The 20,014-nt window shown below is 38.2% G+C and overlaps 1 protein-coding gene across 1 annotated transcript in view; it reads left to right on the forward strand.

Annotated features, from left to right (window-relative positions):
- The window catches only part of cpamd8 (C3 and PZP like alpha-2-macroglobulin domain containing 8), a 57,572-nt gene that overhangs the window by 32,941 nt on the left and 4,617 nt on the right, over positions 1-20,014 (forward strand). The window contains exons 29-41 of the mRNA XM_038301729.1: positions 4,079-4,235; positions 5,486-5,560; positions 7,544-7,709; positions 8,050-8,136; positions 8,298-8,434; positions 10,114-10,269; positions 10,933-10,995; positions 14,243-14,505; positions 14,601-14,688; positions 17,244-17,318; positions 17,436-17,541; positions 17,684-17,794; positions 17,876-18,088. Of these exons, the coding sequence (XP_038157657.1) occupies positions 4,079-4,235; positions 5,486-5,560; positions 7,544-7,709; positions 8,050-8,136; positions 8,298-8,434; positions 10,114-10,269; positions 10,933-10,995; positions 14,243-14,505; positions 14,601-14,688; positions 17,244-17,318; positions 17,436-17,541; positions 17,684-17,794; positions 17,876-18,088 (1,697 nt within the window). The remainder of the gene's footprint in view (positions 1-4,078; positions 4,236-5,485; positions 5,561-7,543; positions 7,710-8,049; positions 8,137-8,297; positions 8,435-10,113; positions 10,270-10,932; positions 10,996-14,242; positions 14,506-14,600; positions 14,689-17,243; positions 17,319-17,435; positions 17,542-17,683; positions 17,795-17,875; positions 18,089-20,014) is intronic.

Here is a 20,014-nt window from a genome sequence, read left to right on the forward strand (position 1 = left end):
TAGCAGAAATGTACCCCTGCGGTGTGAAGCTGCTGTGCTTCTAATTTAAGGTGTCGTTCTTATTGTGCATTCCTCCTGTTGATTTATGAGGTCAGGTGGGTACCGTGATGTTTAATAGAGCTGAGACTGTAAAACAGCAAGTTTTATAAATGACAGATGATTTAAAGAAAACATTATGATTGGCTCCCTGAGGCAAGTAGAATTTATTCTCACTTATGTGGAGAGTAAATTTTATGATTTTTTTCCTAATGACTCATTATGCTCGGTGTAATTGTGGACGTTAAACTGTTGCGGTAGAATTTTATTATTCTTAATGAGAACAAGAGCATGTTAAGGATGTGACAAACAGTAGTTTGTGGTTTTCTTTTGTTGCTCGGGGCAACAACTGTGGTTTTGTGGGCACTACATGAATGGTGAAGTATGAGTAATTCTGCAACAGGCACTTTATAAATCAATCGGCAACACATTAACCTCCAAATGAAGCCGGGCTTTTGTAGTTGTTCCAGAGTTCCTGTGTGGAGCAGGCCTTAATTGTCCGCTGTAATGTTGTGTTAAAGTGTCCCAACATTTAAAAAACATTTCACAGGGGAAATTGATGGAATATAGTAATTCAGAATAAATGACAGCAGCTGGTAGCAACTTCCATGCCAGGGCTTTTAGAAGTTCACAAACTAATCCTAAACCTAAATGACTGGCAGTAGGAGAACTCTTAAAATAGAGGAAAGAGCTCTGTTTTGTTTTTGTATCATAATTGTAAGGATTATCTATCTATCTATCTATCTATCTATCTATCTATCTATCTATCTATCTATCTGTCTATCTATCTATCTATCTGTCTGTCTGTCTGTCTGTCTGTCTGTCTGTCTGTCTGTCTGTCTGTCTGTCTGTCTGAAAGTTTTCACTTCGATGGTTGCTGTATTAGGGCTGCTCAGTGGTGCAGTGGGTAGAACTGCTGCCTTAAAGCAACAGGGTTGCAGATTCGATTCCCGGCACAGGGTCTCTCTGCATGGAGTTTGCATGTTCTACCTGTGCATCGTGGGTTCTCTCCGGATACTCCGGATTCCTCCCACAGTCCAAAAACATGACTGGTCGGTTAATTGGCTTCTCTAAATTTTCCTTAGGTGTCAGTGTGTGGGAGAATGGTTGTTTGTCCTGTTTGTCTCTGTGTTGCAATGTGATTGGACTGGCGAGCTGTCCTGGGCGTACCGTCTCAAAAGTTTAACACCAAAAAAGGGGGCTATCTACTTTTGCTAAAATATTATTTCATGGCGTTTTGATAAAGGCACTCGAATGGATGTATTTTGAGGTAATGCCTCAAGGAACAGCTTTTTTTGGAAATCATGAGTGAATTTCAACTGCAATCAACTAAGATTTCACAAAGAGAATTAAGGACCTCACCCTGTTTTTTTTTTACCCCTGAATGCAATTTCCAAATGACAGAGGTGTACATAACCCAAGTACATTTAGTCTGTTACAGTATTCAAGTAAATCTTTTGAACATCTGTACTTTACTGTTTTTTTAAACTGAGACTTTAACTTTTATTTCGTTGCATTAGAAATATAAAAATTGTACTTTACTTCTTTACTTGAAGTCTGAGGCATGGTTACTTGTTGCAAATTAAAATATGACCATCATTTATGATTAAAGAATTTGTTTATGTGGAATTAACATATTAAATAGGAGAACTTTGCCCTTTTTGTCCACGTTGGGCTGGTTGGTGGTGATAATGCAACACATTATTGTTTGCAAAAAATGTTTGCAGTATGTCTATTTAAAAACAAATACCATTTTCCTTTATTCCTCTAGGGGAAAGAGGAAGTTGTTTATAGTGCTACATTTCACCCTACTTATTGCCCTAAAAGCTGATAAACCCAAGTCACTGCTAAACTATTTTGCAACTTTAGAGGTAAAATCTAGATAAACTTCTTTTGTGTTGATTGACACAATGCACTTTAGTTTTCTTTTTTTTTTGAGTGGACAAAGATGTTTTTATTCTTAGAGAGCGCTCTTTTAGTTTTCTCAGGGAGACAGCAGAGTTGTGGATGCATGTCATTCTACACTATGGCTTTTGTGTTTCTATGGACAGCACAGTTTGAACATCATGTTTTTTTAGGGTTAAAGCAGGTTTTCAACAAATTCTACCTCAACTGTTTTTAGTGAAGTAAAGTGACTACATTTTTTGCTGCTTCTTGTTATGTACAAATATACTTAGTACGTTTATCTTTGCAAATATTATTAACAATTCTCTAAATTTTTCTTGACTAGCTTTTTAGTAGTGACTTTTACTTTTACCAGGGTAAAAGATATTCTTATGTTAAGATATTTTTACTATTACTATTACTTTTTTTTTGTTATTTTGAGTAGTGTATTTATACATCGCTGCAGGAATATGAAATGTCCTTCTTGTCAAACAATTATATGCAAGTATAAAGCCACTATATTTTGTCATTATCCGCAGCAAGCCAAACCATGTACTGACAAGAAAGTCCACTAAAAGAGAAGAACGTTTCTTAGAGAAACAAACTGGAAAAAAAAATTACTTTTGTGAAATACACTTTGACTCCTGTGGTCCTGAAAAGATTTATCTGTTTTACTATGATGACCTTTGATATATTTGGAGAAGCAAATCAGCAGCCATGATAATATTCATACTGTAAGGGTATTTTGCTGCAGGACTAAGTTTTGCACTTCACAAAATAGATCAAAATACTGATACTGTATGTCGAAAGATTGCTTTAAGTTAAAGTTCGGATACAAATTAGTCTTTCAAATGGAAAATGACATCAAGCAATGACAATGACATAAGGTTGCTAAATACCAACTGTTTACTCTACTGCTTAGTTCACAATCTGTTTGGTAAATCAAGTATTTCCAGAAATTGTCATCCAGAGAGAGTCTTGAAGGTTTTAAGTCCAAATTAAAACTTTCAAAATAAAAGCTCATCCAATTTGCCTTTATCATAAAGCCTCTTTTCAAAAGAGGGCAAAGCTGTAGAAGACCAATTTGCTAGTAGCAAAGAAGAAAATAGTAGAATAGAAAGGGGATGGGGAAAATCAGGTACTCAACCTGGGGGGTTAAGTAGTGGAAGTCAGCTTCCTTTGTGGTTCCTTCCTTTCCCAAACCACTTCGCATTTGCACTTTCCAGAACTTTTCCCTGAGGGTGGAATTTTAAAGCCTGAGCACCAGTGCTGTGGCATCAGTTTTGTCTCATGAGTGGAATAATCTACTTCCATTCAGGAAAGGTTTTATGTTTTGGTTTATGAGAGTACGTACCATTCTTTTTTCCTACTTATTCCCATGTTGCTATTTTCTCGGACTATGACCTCACTTATGGGCTGCGTTAGGAAAGTAATGTGTGATCTGTTTGTGTTTCCCTTCCTTTCCATCTCATTTGTCTTTCTTTGCTTAGTAAACAGCTTACCTCACCTAAAGCTAACCAACTCTGGTCAGGGTTGCTGTAATGGAAGACTTGCTGTCACATCAGTTATTGGCCAAAGAAAGCAGCTTCCACTCACGACCAGGAGGTCTGTTGTTTATGTGTATTCATGAGCTCAGTCATGTACCCACGACTGACCTTGGCTGTCCTTCACTGACTCTTCTCAACTGTAGCCCACTAAAACCGTGGCTCATAAACTTTCATTAGCACACCTGGGCTGACTTTAAGCCTAGGGTCGGTGTTTTTGTAAGTTCAGGGATGATTTTTTTTTTTTGTGCAAATATTTTACTCCGTATCATAAACTTTCCCTATTGTCTCATGTTAAGTTTCACATTCTCAAGAGCCCAGCTGTCGCATCCGGTTGCAGTGATCAAACTGTGCTGCGCCCATCTGCTGTTCTGCTCCCCTCGTCATTCCTTTTTTCTTTGTTCCTTTTCATCATATTATCTATACATTCCTTTCCTCTGATGACGAATTGAAAACGTGTGGCTTGTTAAAAACATTGCTAAATCCAGTTGTTGTCTTGCAAAGGGTGATACTTGATTACAGATGTTTATTTGGACATGCTTTAAAGTACCCTTAAGGGTTTTCATTTTTCTTCCTCCTACCTGAACTTTCAACCCCATCCATCTTTCCTCTAGGTTAACAGCGTTTGTTCTGAAGTCTTTTGCTCAGTCTCGGGGGTTTATCTTTATTGACCCTGAAGAGCTTCATGCAGCTAAGTCTTGGCTCATCAAACATCAGCGAGAGGATGGTTCCTTTCCTGCAATGGGACGCATTCTCAACAAAGACCTGCAGGTAGGTCTATGTTTGATTATGTTTAAAGCACTTTTGCCTTCTCTACCTGACCTGACTGGCCTGATGTGCTCTCTTCGTCCTCTGACGTGGGGGCGGGCTCAGAGTTTGTCTGCCTGGCTGTGTGTTTCCTGGACGGGATCGCCTGTGGAGCTGCCTGACATTTGCCTTTTTGTATCTCTGCTTCTTTCTTTATGTCTGCTTCTGTCTCCTTGAACCCCAGTCGGCCTCAGCAGATGGCCGCTCACACTGAGCCTGATTCTGCTGGAGGTTTCTTCCTGTTAAAAGGGAAATTTTCCTCTCTACTGTCGCTACAAGGAAGCTTGGTGTGAGGGATTGCCTTCGAGTCAATGAGTCGATGCAATAAACTGGTTTCCCTGAGATAGAAAACTTTGAACCAATTTGACTGTATGAATGGTTGAATTGTATAGCTCCTAGAGATGACGTGTTTTGAATTGGCACTATAAAAATAAACTGAATTTAATTTAATTGAACAGCCATCTGGTAGTATTGTCCTACAAACCTTGGCTAGTCTCTGGCTTTGGACAGGGTGAGGTAACCTTGTGTCCTCTTGTTGAGCTGTCCATTTGGGTTGCCACTGATGTGTGCAACTTAGGCTCACTCCAAACAATGGGGCAACTTAGGTTTGAAGAAACAACAGCTTAAAGTCACCCAATGACAGGAGTCGCACTAACATAATTCATCAATGGCATGATTGAAGCTCCAGCCATCTGACTGCTCTAGCATAGCCTATGCTAACTGTTCCTGTTAATAAGGCACCAGATTCTCCTGACTTAGTGTAACAGAAGCTTAAATAAAGATACAAATAAGCTGTTTGGCAGGCTCTTATGGGCTCAACTCTGCTGTTTAAACCGCAAATTCAGTTTCTTTACAAATGTGGCAAATTAACTAACTAAAGAAAAAAAACATTTTAGCAACATTTTAGCAGTTATTAATGGGAAACATTGTTTCTGTTCGTCCATCCGTCCATCCATCCATCCATCCATCCATCCATCCATCCATCCATCCATCCATCCATCCATCCATCCATCCATCCATCCATCCATCCATCCATTGCTGTAATATCTTAAAAACACAAAGACAGAACCACAATTGATATGAAGATACCTAATAATGACCTTGGTAATGGATCTGTTACAACATATTTTAGGTAAACAGATGAAGAGAAAAGTTTTTCGAGAATGTCCAGGATTATATATTTGGCTATACCTATTATATGGTGTCATTGACAGGGAGGGATCCATGGCAAGATATCTCTAACAGCTTATGTGGTTGCAGCTCTTTTGGAGACGGGGATAATCACAGAGGTAAGTCCAAAAGCATGTACCTTTTTATATAATAGTTATTTCTCAGAGAAGGGATTTGAAAGGGGGAAGTGAGTAAAGCTTAGAGGTAGCTTGGAATTAAGTGATATGCTGAATGATTTCAATGATTTTTTTAGTTTGGATTTCTACGGTTTTTTTTATCATATAAATTAACAAACAAGGTAATTTCTGTCCCTCTCAGAGAAGTGTGTCCCATCCAATCGGACTGTTTCATGTATGAACGTATTGCTGCATTCCAAAAAATTGTGAAGATGGATGTGCTGGCAGTCGGCCCACTCAAATTTGTTATGCCCCAGCACTCTTAATGTACCTACTTCAAAACATTCAGGCTGACATGTAGAGACAGTTTTTGGCCTCATGAAACACACCTCTTCTGCTACTCTCTCTCTTCCTTCCACGCTTCACTAGACATTTACCATCTTAAACAGTTTTTTTTTTTTTCAATAAAAGAAACTGGGCATTCAGAGTATGTATTCCTGGCTCATAAAAGCTTTTTGTTTCTCCACCAGATTTTTTAAATAGTTAAATTTTATTTGGTATTTCATCTCCTTGGAAATGTTCCATCCATCTGTCTTCCCCGTTCACGCTGCTGTCTATCCCCAGAGGGATTCTTCTTAGAATTTGCTCTTTTACAACTGACAAAAAAAGAAGAAAAGGTACTTCTCAGTTCAAAGCTAAACCTTGATCTCCTTTCCAATTTCCATTCATTAAAAGGCAAAGGTGGCAATTAAAGCAAGATGGCTGTCGAAGACTATAATCGATGAGACGGAAGATCACATCTGCATGGAAGAGCGTAGACTTATCTTTTAAGGAATAAAATATTGTTTATGCAACTACAGAGTTTGGACTGAAAAAATAAAGATGTTGCGCCATTGTATGTGGTGGCACACATTGTGGTGAGGGTATGTTCACAAAATAAACACAAAACAGAAAAGAAACTGCTTAAACTATTATGACATTTATGCACTGAGGTCTACAGTTGCAGCTAAAAATGAAGAATCTTATTAAATTAAAACAAGTATTGAATTCATGCACGATTACCATTAGCTCTAAATAGGAATCAATGAGTCACAGTTTTCCCGGGAAAAACTGAAGATGAGAAGATGCTGAATATGATACGGAAAAATATATAAGAGAATGAAACAAAACATCTTCAGGCTTTTACATCATTACAGCTTGGCGTCACTAAGTCTCTCAACCAAACACCAAACGGTACATGCCAACTTGTTGTTTATGAGACTTCAAGGGCAGACTTACCATTTAAGCACAGTAGGCAACCACCTGGGGCTTCCAGCCAGCAAGGGCTCCCTGACAAGGTTGTCAGTCGGCCTGCCTCATTCATTACACAAAAAATTACACGTACCGCCTCAAACAGGGCTCCAGCAAGGGGACACGACTTATTTCAGAGCAGCAGTAGTGCACAGAGTTGAAGCATGGTGTGCTTTTCAGACAAGATAGGAAGAAGTGAAATAACCCCAGGCTTAGGTTATGATCAAACCAGAATAATGGCTCAGTTAAGTTCCAACTAATTATCTATCAACCCATCATGACATGAGGTGGAGGTTTACTCTAGTAAGCATCACTGAGGCCATCGTAAGGAACAGACTTTAAGGTAGAACCAACAGAAGTATAAAATTCACCTTACTGGAAAAAATGTATTTGCATGAGGTATGCCTGTTGTGAAAAATAAAAGTTAATAATAAAATTCATTCAATTTTATATGTTTTCAAAAGAATAAAGAGCAATTAAAAGTTTCATTTTTCAATGGAAGATAATAAAAGATTACTTTTTTTCAAGGCTGATAATATTCCACTTTACTGGGGCGGCCAGTAAACATCGCAACTGCAAAAATATTAAAATGGGAAACAGATAACACCTAATAATTAGCTCAAAAATTGTCAGTGGCATTGTTTCCTGAAACAACACCACATTTTTTTTTCTTTTTGACTCCACTATTGTGTACAGGAAGAGAAGGTCGCAGTGGCTAGAGCCAAGGATTTCCTCGAAAGCAACACTTATTCTGCCAATGACCCTTACACCACAGCTCTGTCTGCATATGCCCTGTCTTTGCTCCGCAGCCTTTATGCTCCGCTGGCTCTGCGTCGCCTCAACCACATGGCCATCACTAAAGGTACTGCTACCTCTTTCACTCGTTAAAGCTCATTACCCTGGACCACATGTGTACGAACTAGTTAGTGTGTTTGGAGAAAAAAAAAAAGTGAATCTCTTGTAATATTCTCACTGTGTCAATGTTATCAATTAAATGCCACTTCAAAGAAAAAAGAAAGATTCCTTCCTATAAATGCAATTGTGTAGTGAAAAAAAAAAAAATGCATTATTAACATCAGAAACAAGAGTTGTATTAAACGAGAAAGTAAGGTGTTCTTATTAAGGCACCTTTAAATTTAGACATGGATATAGATGTGACTGTTAAAACAACCTTTTTCACTTCAGCACCTTTATTGTTGCAGATGGGCTCACCCACTGGAGCCTTACTGGCAGCACTGTGACCGATGAAGATACTTTCATGGGCTTCAGCGATGGTTTCTCTCACTCAGGTGCCAGTTGGAAAATATCTGAGAAACAAGTGCTATCGGAATCTACAATAGTTTTATTTTCTATGAAAGAAATATTTTTAAATTGGACAAACCTATAATTTTAATTCCTGCAAATATAACAACCCAGAGAATTGTCTCTAAATGTAGTCTGTTGCTCCCAGTTGTGTCAGCAGAGGTGGAGATGACAGCCTATGGCCTTCTGACCTACACCATCATGGGTGATGTTGCTTCTGCGCTGCCTATTGTCAAATGGCTCTCCCAGCAAAGAAATGCTTTGGGTGGTTTCTCTTCCACACAAGTAATTTTTTAAAGTTATTTCTTGAGTATTTTGTTGTATTGTAGTTTTATAGATTTTATATCGTATTGAAATCGGGCATTTACCATTACAAGGTAATTATTCCTCCTGAAAATTTTACCAGGATTGAGAGTATTGTATTTAGGAGGACTCGTATAAGTGAATAACAACATGTTGAGTGTAATTGTAGAATGTAAGAAAAGAAATGCATGATTTTACTGACTTTTCTGTAATGGTTACATGCCACATTTTTGTTACTTTTAAGTGTGCTACTGTACAGTGCTGTCAAGAAGTAATTAATTATTCTCAGATTTCTTCCTTTTGGCTTTTTTGTCAGACTTTCAGGTAGCTGTATTCCAGTAATTATAGATAGAAAGACAAAAATGAGCTATTCAAAACAATGGCCCTTTGTGGATACAAAAATAACCCCACTCCTTAGATGAAACATAATCTGAAATAGGAGGGAACTTTCAGGTATGTTTTGGATCCTCTCCCTGCTTGAGAACTCAAATATACCTGAGCTCAAGGCCACAAACTGTAGAGAGCTGGATTCAGGGTTTCATCAAATAAACTAAAGCAATAAAGCAGACCTAGCCCATGTTGGCTTCTTTTTCTGAAGCGCTAAAACATTTTCCCCATATATAATAGGACACACATCTTCTAAAAAAACATGGATTTATTTTTACTGATTCATATTTAGCAATATTCAAACGGAATATATTCCCAAGATCCGGAGAGATCCTTAATGGTTTGGGGAGCTAACCTTTTTTTTGTTTTGCTTTTTGCGAGTTGTGGTTATATGTCTTTGAGGAAGCTTAGGTCCTAGTCTGTTAACTAAATGAAGAACATTATGGACAATGCTGTGGATCCTCTTCAGAAAAGTTTTTAACAACAACACTTTCTTCAGTCAGAGGCTTCTTCAGACCCGCTGTAACAGACAGACCTCTACAGAAAATCCTTCCTGCCATCAGCTATCAACATATACATCCCTTAAAAAAAACACAAAAAACTAACACTACATCTAATTTCCCTCTTTCATTGATAAAGTATTTTTTGATCAAACAAATATTACCTTGGATGCTTTCATGGATAACATTCATCCACATCTTTTTCTTATTTTTAGATCATGAACAAGAAAATATAGTTCATAGGAGAAACGTTTTTTTCATTTAAAAACCAAGGGTTACATTGTTGTCAGCAGTTTATAGTGCTACTGCACACAAATTCTTACCTGTTGGTAGCTTGAATATTCTTCCCATGCATTTTTTAGAATCCCTCCAGGTTCTCTGGCTTCCTCTAACAGTCCAAAACCATGACCCTTAGGTAAATGTTCTCTATTATTTGGCCTTAGGTATTACTGTATTACTGTCTGTTCTTTGAGTTGTCCTGTCATAGACTGGCAACCTGTCTCTGCCTCTCCAATGGTTGCTTAAGATACAATAGGCATCAACACCTAACTAACCTGCAAGAATAAAGAGTTAGAAAATAGTGGTTTAATGTATGATTTGGAAACGCTTATTTGTATTTACTTAGGTAATCTGAGTTTGGTATAAAAAAAACACCTGAAACATTTAAGTGACAAAAAAGAACAAAAGAATAAAGAAGAAATACTTTTTTTTAAATGCAAAGCCTTCAAAATCAGATCTTAAAACTCCACCGTCTCATTTGACCCTCCTGTTTAGGATACATGCGTGGCTCTGCACGCCCTGTCGGAGTACGCCATCCTTTCATACGTAGGAGGGGTAAACCTCACCATCTCTCTTGCCTCCACCAACCTCGACTTCCAGGAGGCCTTTGAGCTCAACCGAGACAACAAGAAACTCCTTCAGAGGGCCAAGGTGACTGCGGATTAGAACAAATCCTCTACTGTTTGATTGCTTGTTTTGCTACTTCAAGGCTGCTCGGTCTTCTTCCGTACCGATGTAATGGAAACACCAGTTTGGCATTCCGATTCTTAATATCAGTTCATCACATTTACTTATTAGTTCCAGATGTCATAACCAAGATGGATTGGACATTTTATCCAGTTAAGCTCCAATTTATATATGCACTTATTCGGTGATTAATGAGCTGCTATGTATCAGAGTGAAATTCCTCTGAACTGTAATCTCTGCATACTGCAGCCAAGACCTTTTTACTTGGAGCCAAGTCAAACCAAGCTGGATTTCTCAAACACACCTTGTATTATGATTAAGAAAATGTGTTTTACTGACCTGTTTACCCACACATTAAACAAACTTGACAGTGAGGGGCTTATCTCCCCTTTGCTAGATCTCCTTTCAGGTGAGAATGCAAGCAAGTCCTACCAGGCATGTTTGTTACTGCTATGATTAGGGGTGTCAACTTAATTAGGGGCAATTTAGGGCTGTTGGTAAGTAGCCAGGGAGCCACAGCAGCAGTACAAGGGCCTACAGCATTCACTCACTTGATAAATGACTCAGTCACCTCTCCCTGCCCCCTCTGATTCTCTTTGTTTCTCCTCCTTTTTTCCCCCCTTGTAGATACCAAGTATCCCCACAGGCCTTTTTGTCAGCGCTAAAGGTGAAGGCTGCTGTCTCATGCAGGTATTAGATGCTCTCAAACTTGTGTTACTGCCTGTTTGTAGTCTTGGAAAACTACCTTAAATGAAAATCTAATGCTTTGTCTTACAATGATTTCCAATAAAAAGGTGTGTTGAATGCTGCCTGAGTATCGTATATAAAAAATTTCATTCTTTTTTGTTTTTTGGGTAATTTGATTTACAGATTATATTTTCAGACGTGGGGTTTTAACAGTTTTTTTTTTTTATATCATGAGTGTTTAAATAATCATCCAGAAATGAAATAGCTTGCCTGGTTATATGTATTCATATAAATGTAACTCATAGAGTTCAGCTGGTTCAGTCAATTTCAGTGATGGTTTTACAGGATAAAATAAATATCACAGACTTATTTTACTTCACTGTTTTCACAGACGCAAGTTTTACAGATCCCTGCTTTTTAATGCTTCAACACTCCTCTTTGACAGCCCCTCAGGCAAGCAGCACCTGGGCCATAATTAGATACAAGAGCTGGGCAATCAAAGCGTCCCTGTCTGTGTATGTGTTTATAGGCAGACAGTTGGGATTACCATTTAATACTTTGTGAAAATTTCTTTGAACTAAACTTGATTTATCTTGGATGAAAATACATTTAAGATTCAAATGTATTAAAAAGCTGAGTTGTCTCTACTCTAAGATAGTACTCCCACCCAATGTATGTTTCTAGTCCTAAGAAATGGTTAGTTTCTAATTTGTATCTACTTTAGTTAATAGATTATAGACAGTATGAGGTTAATAATTCATTAGTATTTTAAAGCAACGAGCAATATATTTTATATTGTGTTAAGTGTTAATTTTCTTCATCATTGTTTTCCATATTAAGTTCATTCAGTTTATTTATATAGCGCCATTTCACAACACTTGTCATCTCAAGGCACTTTAGAGAGACAATTCAGCCAGATCACACAGTCAGATTGGTTCTAAGTTTTTATCTAAGACTCGAAAGCAATCCCACACACCAAGCATGCTTGTAGCGACAGTGGGGAGCAAATAACTCATTTATAACAGAAAGAAACCTCCAGCAGAACCAGGCTCATTGTGAGCGGCAATCTGCTAAGGCCGACTGCAGTTCAAGGAGACAGAAGCAGAGATACAAAAGGCAACTGTCAACCAGCTCCAAAGGTGGCCCCGTCCAGGAAACACACAACATAGCAGACAAGCTCCTAATCAGCTCCCATCTAAGAGGATGAAATTCAATACAGTTATAATTTATCGCCAATTCCCAACACATGTCATATCAAGGCACTTTACAGTTCACCAAACCATACAGTCAAACTGATTAAAAGTTTTCTATCTAAGTTTATTGCATCGACTCATTGACTCAAAGGCAATCCCTCACAATAAGCATGCTTGTAGTGACAGTGGAGTGGAAAAACTCCCTTTTAACACAAAGAAACCTTCAGCAGAACCAGGCTCAGTGTAAGCGGCCATCTGCCGAGGCCGACTGGGGTTCAAGGAGACATAAGCAGAGAGGCAGTTATCTAAGGCACCCAGCCCTGTCCAGGAAACACACACAGCCAGGCAGTCGAGCCAGCTCCCATGTCAGACAATGAAGAGGGCACATCCAGACAGTCACAGTCAGCGAAACAGGACTACACTGAAAAACAGGCCAATCTCCAACATCTAAAAACAAGGGTGTTGATTGCAGCAGCACAGCTGATGTTTCTCTCTTTGATGGTGTCAGCCAAACAGGAACAGACCAGATGAAGCTACTATGAGAAAAAAGCAGAGAGAGCATAACGTTAGAGTTTAAACTAACAAATTCTGCTGAGTGGGAGAATAGAGATACAATGAAGCAGAATGGTAAAAAACAGGTCCCTATGTCCTCCAGCAGTCTAAGCCTATAGCAGTTAAACTATAGAGATAGCCCTGAATAACCTGAACTCTAATTAGTGAGATTATATTAACAACTCATGAAATTGAGGCTGCTGAGGTTTGACTGAATATCCCCCAACTCTTATCTGTCCATCTGATGCTGTCTCAAAGAATCGTCAGCAGTCAACACCACCTCCTTCACTTCATTGCGTTCTTATTGTTGCGGACCAAATTTTTTAATTGGATCATATTCCAAAATTGATCTCTTACATTAGGGGTAACTCTAGAGCAGCTTGGGTATTAGATTAGATGGGGGAATTTCATCAACAGTACAGTTTCCTCCAAAATACACATCTTGTGTAACAACTCTATATGCTCCGATCTCACTTCGCCAAAATAAATAGGCTGCAACCAAAGGGTCCATCGCTGGACACACAGATTTGCGAGATAGTGTTGCTGCTGTGAAGAAAGGCAAGTGGTCTCTGAGGTCTCATTTTCTTTTATGTCTTTGTATTCCCACAGACATCATAGGTCCCGTTTTTTGTCAGATAATCTGCCAAATCAGATTCATTGTTGCATGCCATCCAAGAAGGAACCCAGAGTGAAAAGAAAAACATTAAAAGTGTTGTTTACTACAAGGAATTTATGAGATACTGCAAACACGTATGAAGGTGCTCTGATCAAATGAGACAGAGCTAAGCTTTTTGGGAAAGTCATGCTGTAGGATTATTCTCTACTACAGAGGTAAGTATAGGACGAGCCTGGAGGACAAGCTCGTAGATCTTGTTAGGGGGAGTTTTTCCTCTCCACTGTCGCTATAAGTGTGTTGGTTGTGAGGGATTGCCTTTAAGTCAATGAGTCGATAGATAGATAGAAAACTTTCAATCAGTTTGACTGTATGATCTGGTGGAATTGTCTCTATAAAGCCCCTTGAGATGATATGTGTCGTGAATTGGCGCTATATAAATAAACTGAATTGAATTGAATAAATTGGACAAAGACTTGAGGCTTATGCAGACAAAAACTCCATCCAAACTTACTGAGTGGACCAAATTTACATACAACAGTAGGGACACATTTCAAAATATAGATGGCATAAAGCTGATATAGAGATACCCAAAACAATTGCAGCTAAAAATGGAATTTAAAGAAGTTAAAAAAATTTAAAGAGCTAAATTCAGTTAAAGATCATGCATTTTAGTTTTCTCAAAAAATTCTTGAACATAAATATTTGTGGTTTTAACGTAACATACTGTGAAAACGTTTCAGGTAAGTGAATACTTAAGCAATGCACTAAAGGAATCATTTAAAAAAGAGATGCTTACTTAAAAGATGTAATTTGTTTGAAGCATATGAGTAATAGCTTGAAACCCCGACTACTGAGTGTTTTTTTTGTCTTCTTTCTTTCATTTCTGTAGATCGATGTGTCCTATAATGTTCCTGATCCAATAGCAAAGCCAGCTTTCCAACTCAAGGTGGATCTGAGAGAACCGCTACAGGAGCGACGCCTACAGCCCTCCTCCGCATCTTCTACTTCCAAGCACTCTGCGTCACGTTCCCGGAGCCGAGTCGACAACCGCTCTGAGCTCAGTCGGAGGCGCAGAGCTCCCATTGAAGATGATGACCCAGCAGCCCACCAGGACAAGCTAAACTTCCACATCTCTTTAGAAGTGTGCGCTAGGTAGAGATTCATGGTACTCCTGTTTAAAGATCTAGATAAATATAAAATAAAAACATATATTTTGTTGATTGTTTTTTTCCAACCTTTTCGTCTAGGTGGCTCCATTCAGGTTCATCCAACATGGCAGTCATAGAGGTTCCCATGATTTCTGGCTTCAGAGCAGATTTCGAAAGCCTGGAGAGAGTATGTAATCACTGTGCCACACATTCACATCTTATATATATATATATATATATATATTTATATGCATATACACTGCACATACATTCAGCATATGAATCGCATGGTGATTTTATTGTGAAGAAAGGAAATCAAATCAAAATCTAGCTGGAAGCAGTAACTTTTTAAAATATGTTTTTATGAGATGTGGAAGGAGTAAAATAAAGCATTATTAGACATTGGTTGCATTGGTATATTGAGGAATGTCCGTAATTATAAAGGTGGCGGTTAGCATGAAGTAACTTTTGGGGCTGAATCCAGGTCAGCTCCCCAGTCACCCATCAAAAGCATGTCCCTCATTACTGGGCTGTAACAGGGCCTCAGTCTGCAGGCTTCTATTACTACAGAGCCACCTCTGTGGCTACTTGGAGCAATGTAAAACATTTGCACATACACACACACATAGTCCGCTGTCAGTATGTCACTGGAGGCTGACCTGAGATGTGGTGCCTAACAAGCTTGAGTTTAACCCCCTGCTGGCTTCCCTTGGGTTTTTACTGCTGCCTGCCTGACTACCGTTCACATTCCTCAAGTTTACAGTGGCAACCGTGGCTTCAGTTTGGCCTCCTCCTGTTGCTTTCATAGATGCTGAGGACATAAATGATTAGTCCGGTAACTAGAGAGAGCCCCTGTCACCCCAATATAATGAGCTGCGATAGCTGCTCTGAGGACGCTGTGGGGGTAGCTGTTTGTGCAGAGGAATTTCATGAGCAGCGTGCATTACTGTATAGAAAAACAATGCTTTTTAGAGACTAATTGAGCCTTGGTGTGTCAACGTATGAGTGTCTCTGTGGCGCCAGCTCCAGGTGAGCACCTCATAAACCCCCTACTGCCCCAAGACTGAAGCCATTGACGTATTGAAAGTTCCCTTGGGGGGGGGAATTCAGCCTATGGGGGTTTTATTTTCCTACAGATTCACATTAGTGTTCTCATTCCTCTTTTCATTTAGCTGTCATTTTCTAAGCAGAGTGCCTGCAGTCGCTTTTTTGTTGTTTCCCACCTAGAAACTGCAGATCATGACTCCAACAAAAAGGTGATGTAATGATGAAACGTGTTGACCTTGAGAGGTACAGAAGTTAAAGTGCTTTTCTGTACAGTTGCAGGATTTTACAGAATAGGCGCTTCTTGATTACATGTTTATTTGATATGCAGATGCAAAAGGAAGTTCTGAAAGGTTTGGTTGTTAATATAATATATATTGAATAATATAAAAAAAATTGAATTAATATAAAATATATTGAATCAAAATACATTTACTTCTTTGTGAGAAGAAGCACAAGAGTTAGGGTGAGATGGAGCTGTCCAGTTCACTGTGGTGCTGATCACTTCATTTATAATTATAAATATCCCCTTATTTATAATAATACATTTTTGAAAGTTTTTATGTCTTAACACTTTGATTTAAAAACTGCAGGGGAGCCAAACATGTAACATATGCACAACTCTATCAGCATCTTAACAGAATGCTCTATGACAAAGCATGAATATGACAAAATTATACCTTATTATTATTATAAATGATGGCAGCTCCATGATGCTATAGCCTGTCTCACTTTTGAAGAGCTTGATAAAACTCAGAATATAGCATGACGGTGCTCTTTCAAGTATTTGAAGACCTTAAATAAAAATCTGTTGAGCTTTGACAGAAAAAGGATAATTGATTGATTGACTGATTGATTTTATTGATCTCACAGTGGAGAAATTTACTCTTTGCATCAGCTCAATAGTCAAAAAGACGGTAACAAAAGGAGGAAAAGGTGCACAGGGTATATATAGTATATACAGTTAAACAGTGCATCCACATATATATATATATATATATATATATATATATATATATATATATATATATATATATATATATATATATATATATATATATATATATATATATATATATATATATATATATATATATATATATACACATAACAGTTGAAGTCTCTTATTTAACAGGATTATTACAAAGGGTTATTGCACAGGGTGTTAAATTGGTGTTTATGTAAATATGTATTTATATATATAGTCATTGCACTTAAATACCCTATTGCATAGGGTATTTAATAGTTATTGCACATTAGCTATTGCACAAGTTATTGCAGTTATAGTGCCACATTGTAAAGTCTGATGGCAGCTGGGATGAATGACCTAGAGTAGCACTCCTTTTTACAAACACGGTCTATAAGTTTTTCACCAGATGAGCTCATAATCCAAAAAATGTGATCACATGAACACAATAATGGGGTAGATTGCAATAAAGACAGTATGGAAAAGGTTTAGAGATTGTGGAGAGAATAGTCAGATTCTTCCCCCTGTAAGTTACAATTGAGCAAAATGTTACAAATGTGCGTTATATTTACCTTATTTGAAGGTATTCTATAAAAAAAAGTACATTACAATTATCCTTCAGTTCACAAATAGTTTATATAGATACACTTTATGCCAAAATGACCAGGGTTTTTCACTCAGAAATGCATAGGAGCCCCACATGTTTGACCTTATTTCCTGTCTCTCCATAGCTGATGATGGATAAAAGAGTTGGGCTGAAGAGATACGAGGTGAACGGCAGGAAAGTCTTATTCTACTTTGATGAGGTTTGTAAAATCAAGGTTGTAGATGGTTCAGATGTTTGATTAACATTTTGTATTGTGAGATTCCAGAGGTTTTTTTACAGCTGTGCTCATATGTACTTGAGCCACTTTTTGTCATAGATTTCCAGTCAGTGTATGACATGTGTGGCCTTCCAAGCTATCAGAGAATACATCGTAGGCAAGATGGCGCCTGTTCCGGTCAAGATCTATGACTACTATGAACCAGGTATGCTTCCGATTTTCTCTATGCAGCGTAAACTATTGGCTTAAGTTATTTTTTACTCTGCGCTAAGAAAAATGAAATATGTTCTGCAATTAGAAGTTTTCACAAGCAGCATATGTGGGGATGCTTTGTGCTTGTCCTGCAGCTTTTGAGGCCACCAGGTTCTACAATGTTAGTGAGAGCAGTCCACTTGCACGGGAGCTGTGTGATGGACCCACCTGTAATGAAGTGGAGAGTTCAACAAATCATTGGACAGGTAGGAAACGTCACAAATATACTATGGTCTCCACAAAAATCAGTTCTCAATAAGTCACCTATTGAGAACCATGTCTTATAGGTTTTGTGCAGGCAAACCAGTGCAACAATGTGTTGGGCTGCGTGGAGGAGGAGCAAATGGAACGATGCACGTGTTACAGGGACTGTGGCTATGATGGGGAGCCTGTTTGTGGATCAGATGGGCAGCTCTACCAGAACCAGTGTCAGATGGAGGTATCGTCTTGTCGAAATGGGACTCACATCAAACAAGTTCACCTGTCCCAATGTTTTCATAGTAAGTGCTCAAAGTTTATTCATATAGACCTTTCAATTGTCCCCTTTCAAGCATATATATTATTACAAGTAAAAGAGCTTAGCATTTGAGATACTACCAGTTAGTAATTTATTTTCTAATCAGCGAGAACACAAGTAGGATTAAAAATTGTACTTTATCTTAACTAGTAAGGATAAAAAAATGGCTTAAGGTCAAAGAGGGTTGAGTCACAGGAACAAGAAAAAAAATACATCTGAAGAATTAAAACCGAGATAAAAATGCCAAATATGTTAAAGTCATCCTGTTTAGAATAGGATTCCTCTGAGAAAAATGCCCAACTCCCCTATTTCCTGAACTTCAGCCAGCTCCTTTGTTTCCTGCCTTTCATTACTAGACAGACTGATTAATCCAGGTGTGTCTGGCCTCAGTAACCATGACAACATTGGCCAGACACACCTGGATTAATCAGTCTGTCTAGTAATGAAAGACAGGAAACAAAGGAGCTGGCTGAAGTTGAGGAAATATTGGAGTTGGGCATATAACTCATTAGCCTCCACTTGTCTTATGAAGCCTCAGAGGTCATCATTTGAAAAAATAAGAGAATTACAGAACAGTAAACTTTCTAAGACATGATGTCCCCAGAAATTGAAATGCCAGCCAAAGAAATATGTTAGTTCCAGTGGGGATGGCAGGATTCTCTGTGTTTCTCATTCTATAAATCTTGCCTTTGGGAAATAGTGAAATCAATGTCATTGTTCAAAGAAAGCTACTACATAGCTGTTTGTCACAAACCATGGAGATACAGCAGTAATTCAATGGAAGCCACTTGGGTCAGATGAGACCAAAAATAAACTGCTTATAACAAAAGACAATCTACTGAGAATGAAATCCAGGAAGACATTCCAACATTTTAAGAAAACACTCAAGGCCGTATGTTTGGTGTTCATCTTCTCCAGCAGAACAACCCAAAATATACATCCAGAGCTACCATAGTTAAGGTCAAATCTTTAGATTTGATGTAAGTTTACGTGACTAAGACATTCAGAGAAAAATCTGAGCTTGCAGAGAAAGATTCTCTAAAGTTATTGTGACCTAAACTATTTCCTTCGGCTTTATAAATATACACTACTTTGGTTTATGAGATGAATTTTTATATTATATATATTATTATATTACAAATAATATTTGTAATATAGTATTAAGTATCAAAACATTCAAAGAGCATGAATGCTTTTTTTGTAGCTTGCATATTTAGTCCGTCTGAGACTGCTAATGTATACACACACTTAAACAGGATCTTGAAATTGTTTTGTACTTATCTTAACATACCAAGTTAAATGGAATGGAAGACTCAGCTTTTGCCTGTTGCTGTGTATATGTATATGCTGTATTGCAGCTTATTAGGTTGCTGTATAACTTAGTCTTACTCTGTCAATATCTGAGAGTGTATCTGAACCTCAATCTGAGCTCAGGAAACAGCTGTTCAGGTGCTGAGCCGATTACTGGATGAGTCCTCAGGGATAATAAAAAAAAGTCCTACCCAACCCCCCGAGCCCTCGCTTACTCTCTGTCGTATTACAGGGCTCTCTCCAAATGACAGAGTGCTTTTGTCCTGCTTCAGAAATCCTCGTCACATTCCTTTCCGACGCACAGCCCAACAACAAAGGGGCCTTCATGTTGTGGTGCAGATTGAGGAAAAGGCATAGACAAAACTTTGATGGGAAAAGTCCTGAGTTTGTGCCAAGTGTTTCATGCTGTAAATGATCAAAAGGACTGAAGCACATCCTGGCCTTGTTTGTTTGTTTATGCTTCAATAGCGGCAGATTTGTTTCACGGATTCTTCATTTTGAAGAAAGAAAGGGAGGCAGTGATTGTTTCCCCACATGGCCCCGACAGATTTTTTTAAACATAAAACTTTGTTAGAACTAAGTAGATATCGCTGTTTAT

The sequence above is a fragment of the Cyprinodon tularosa genome, unplaced genomic scaffold (assembly GCF_016077235.1).
Source record: "Cyprinodon tularosa strain WSP-4 unplaced genomic scaffold, ASM1607723v1 ctg473, whole genome shotgun sequence".
NCBI lineage: Eukaryota > Metazoa > Chordata > Actinopteri > Cyprinodontiformes > Cyprinodontidae > Cyprinodon > Cyprinodon tularosa.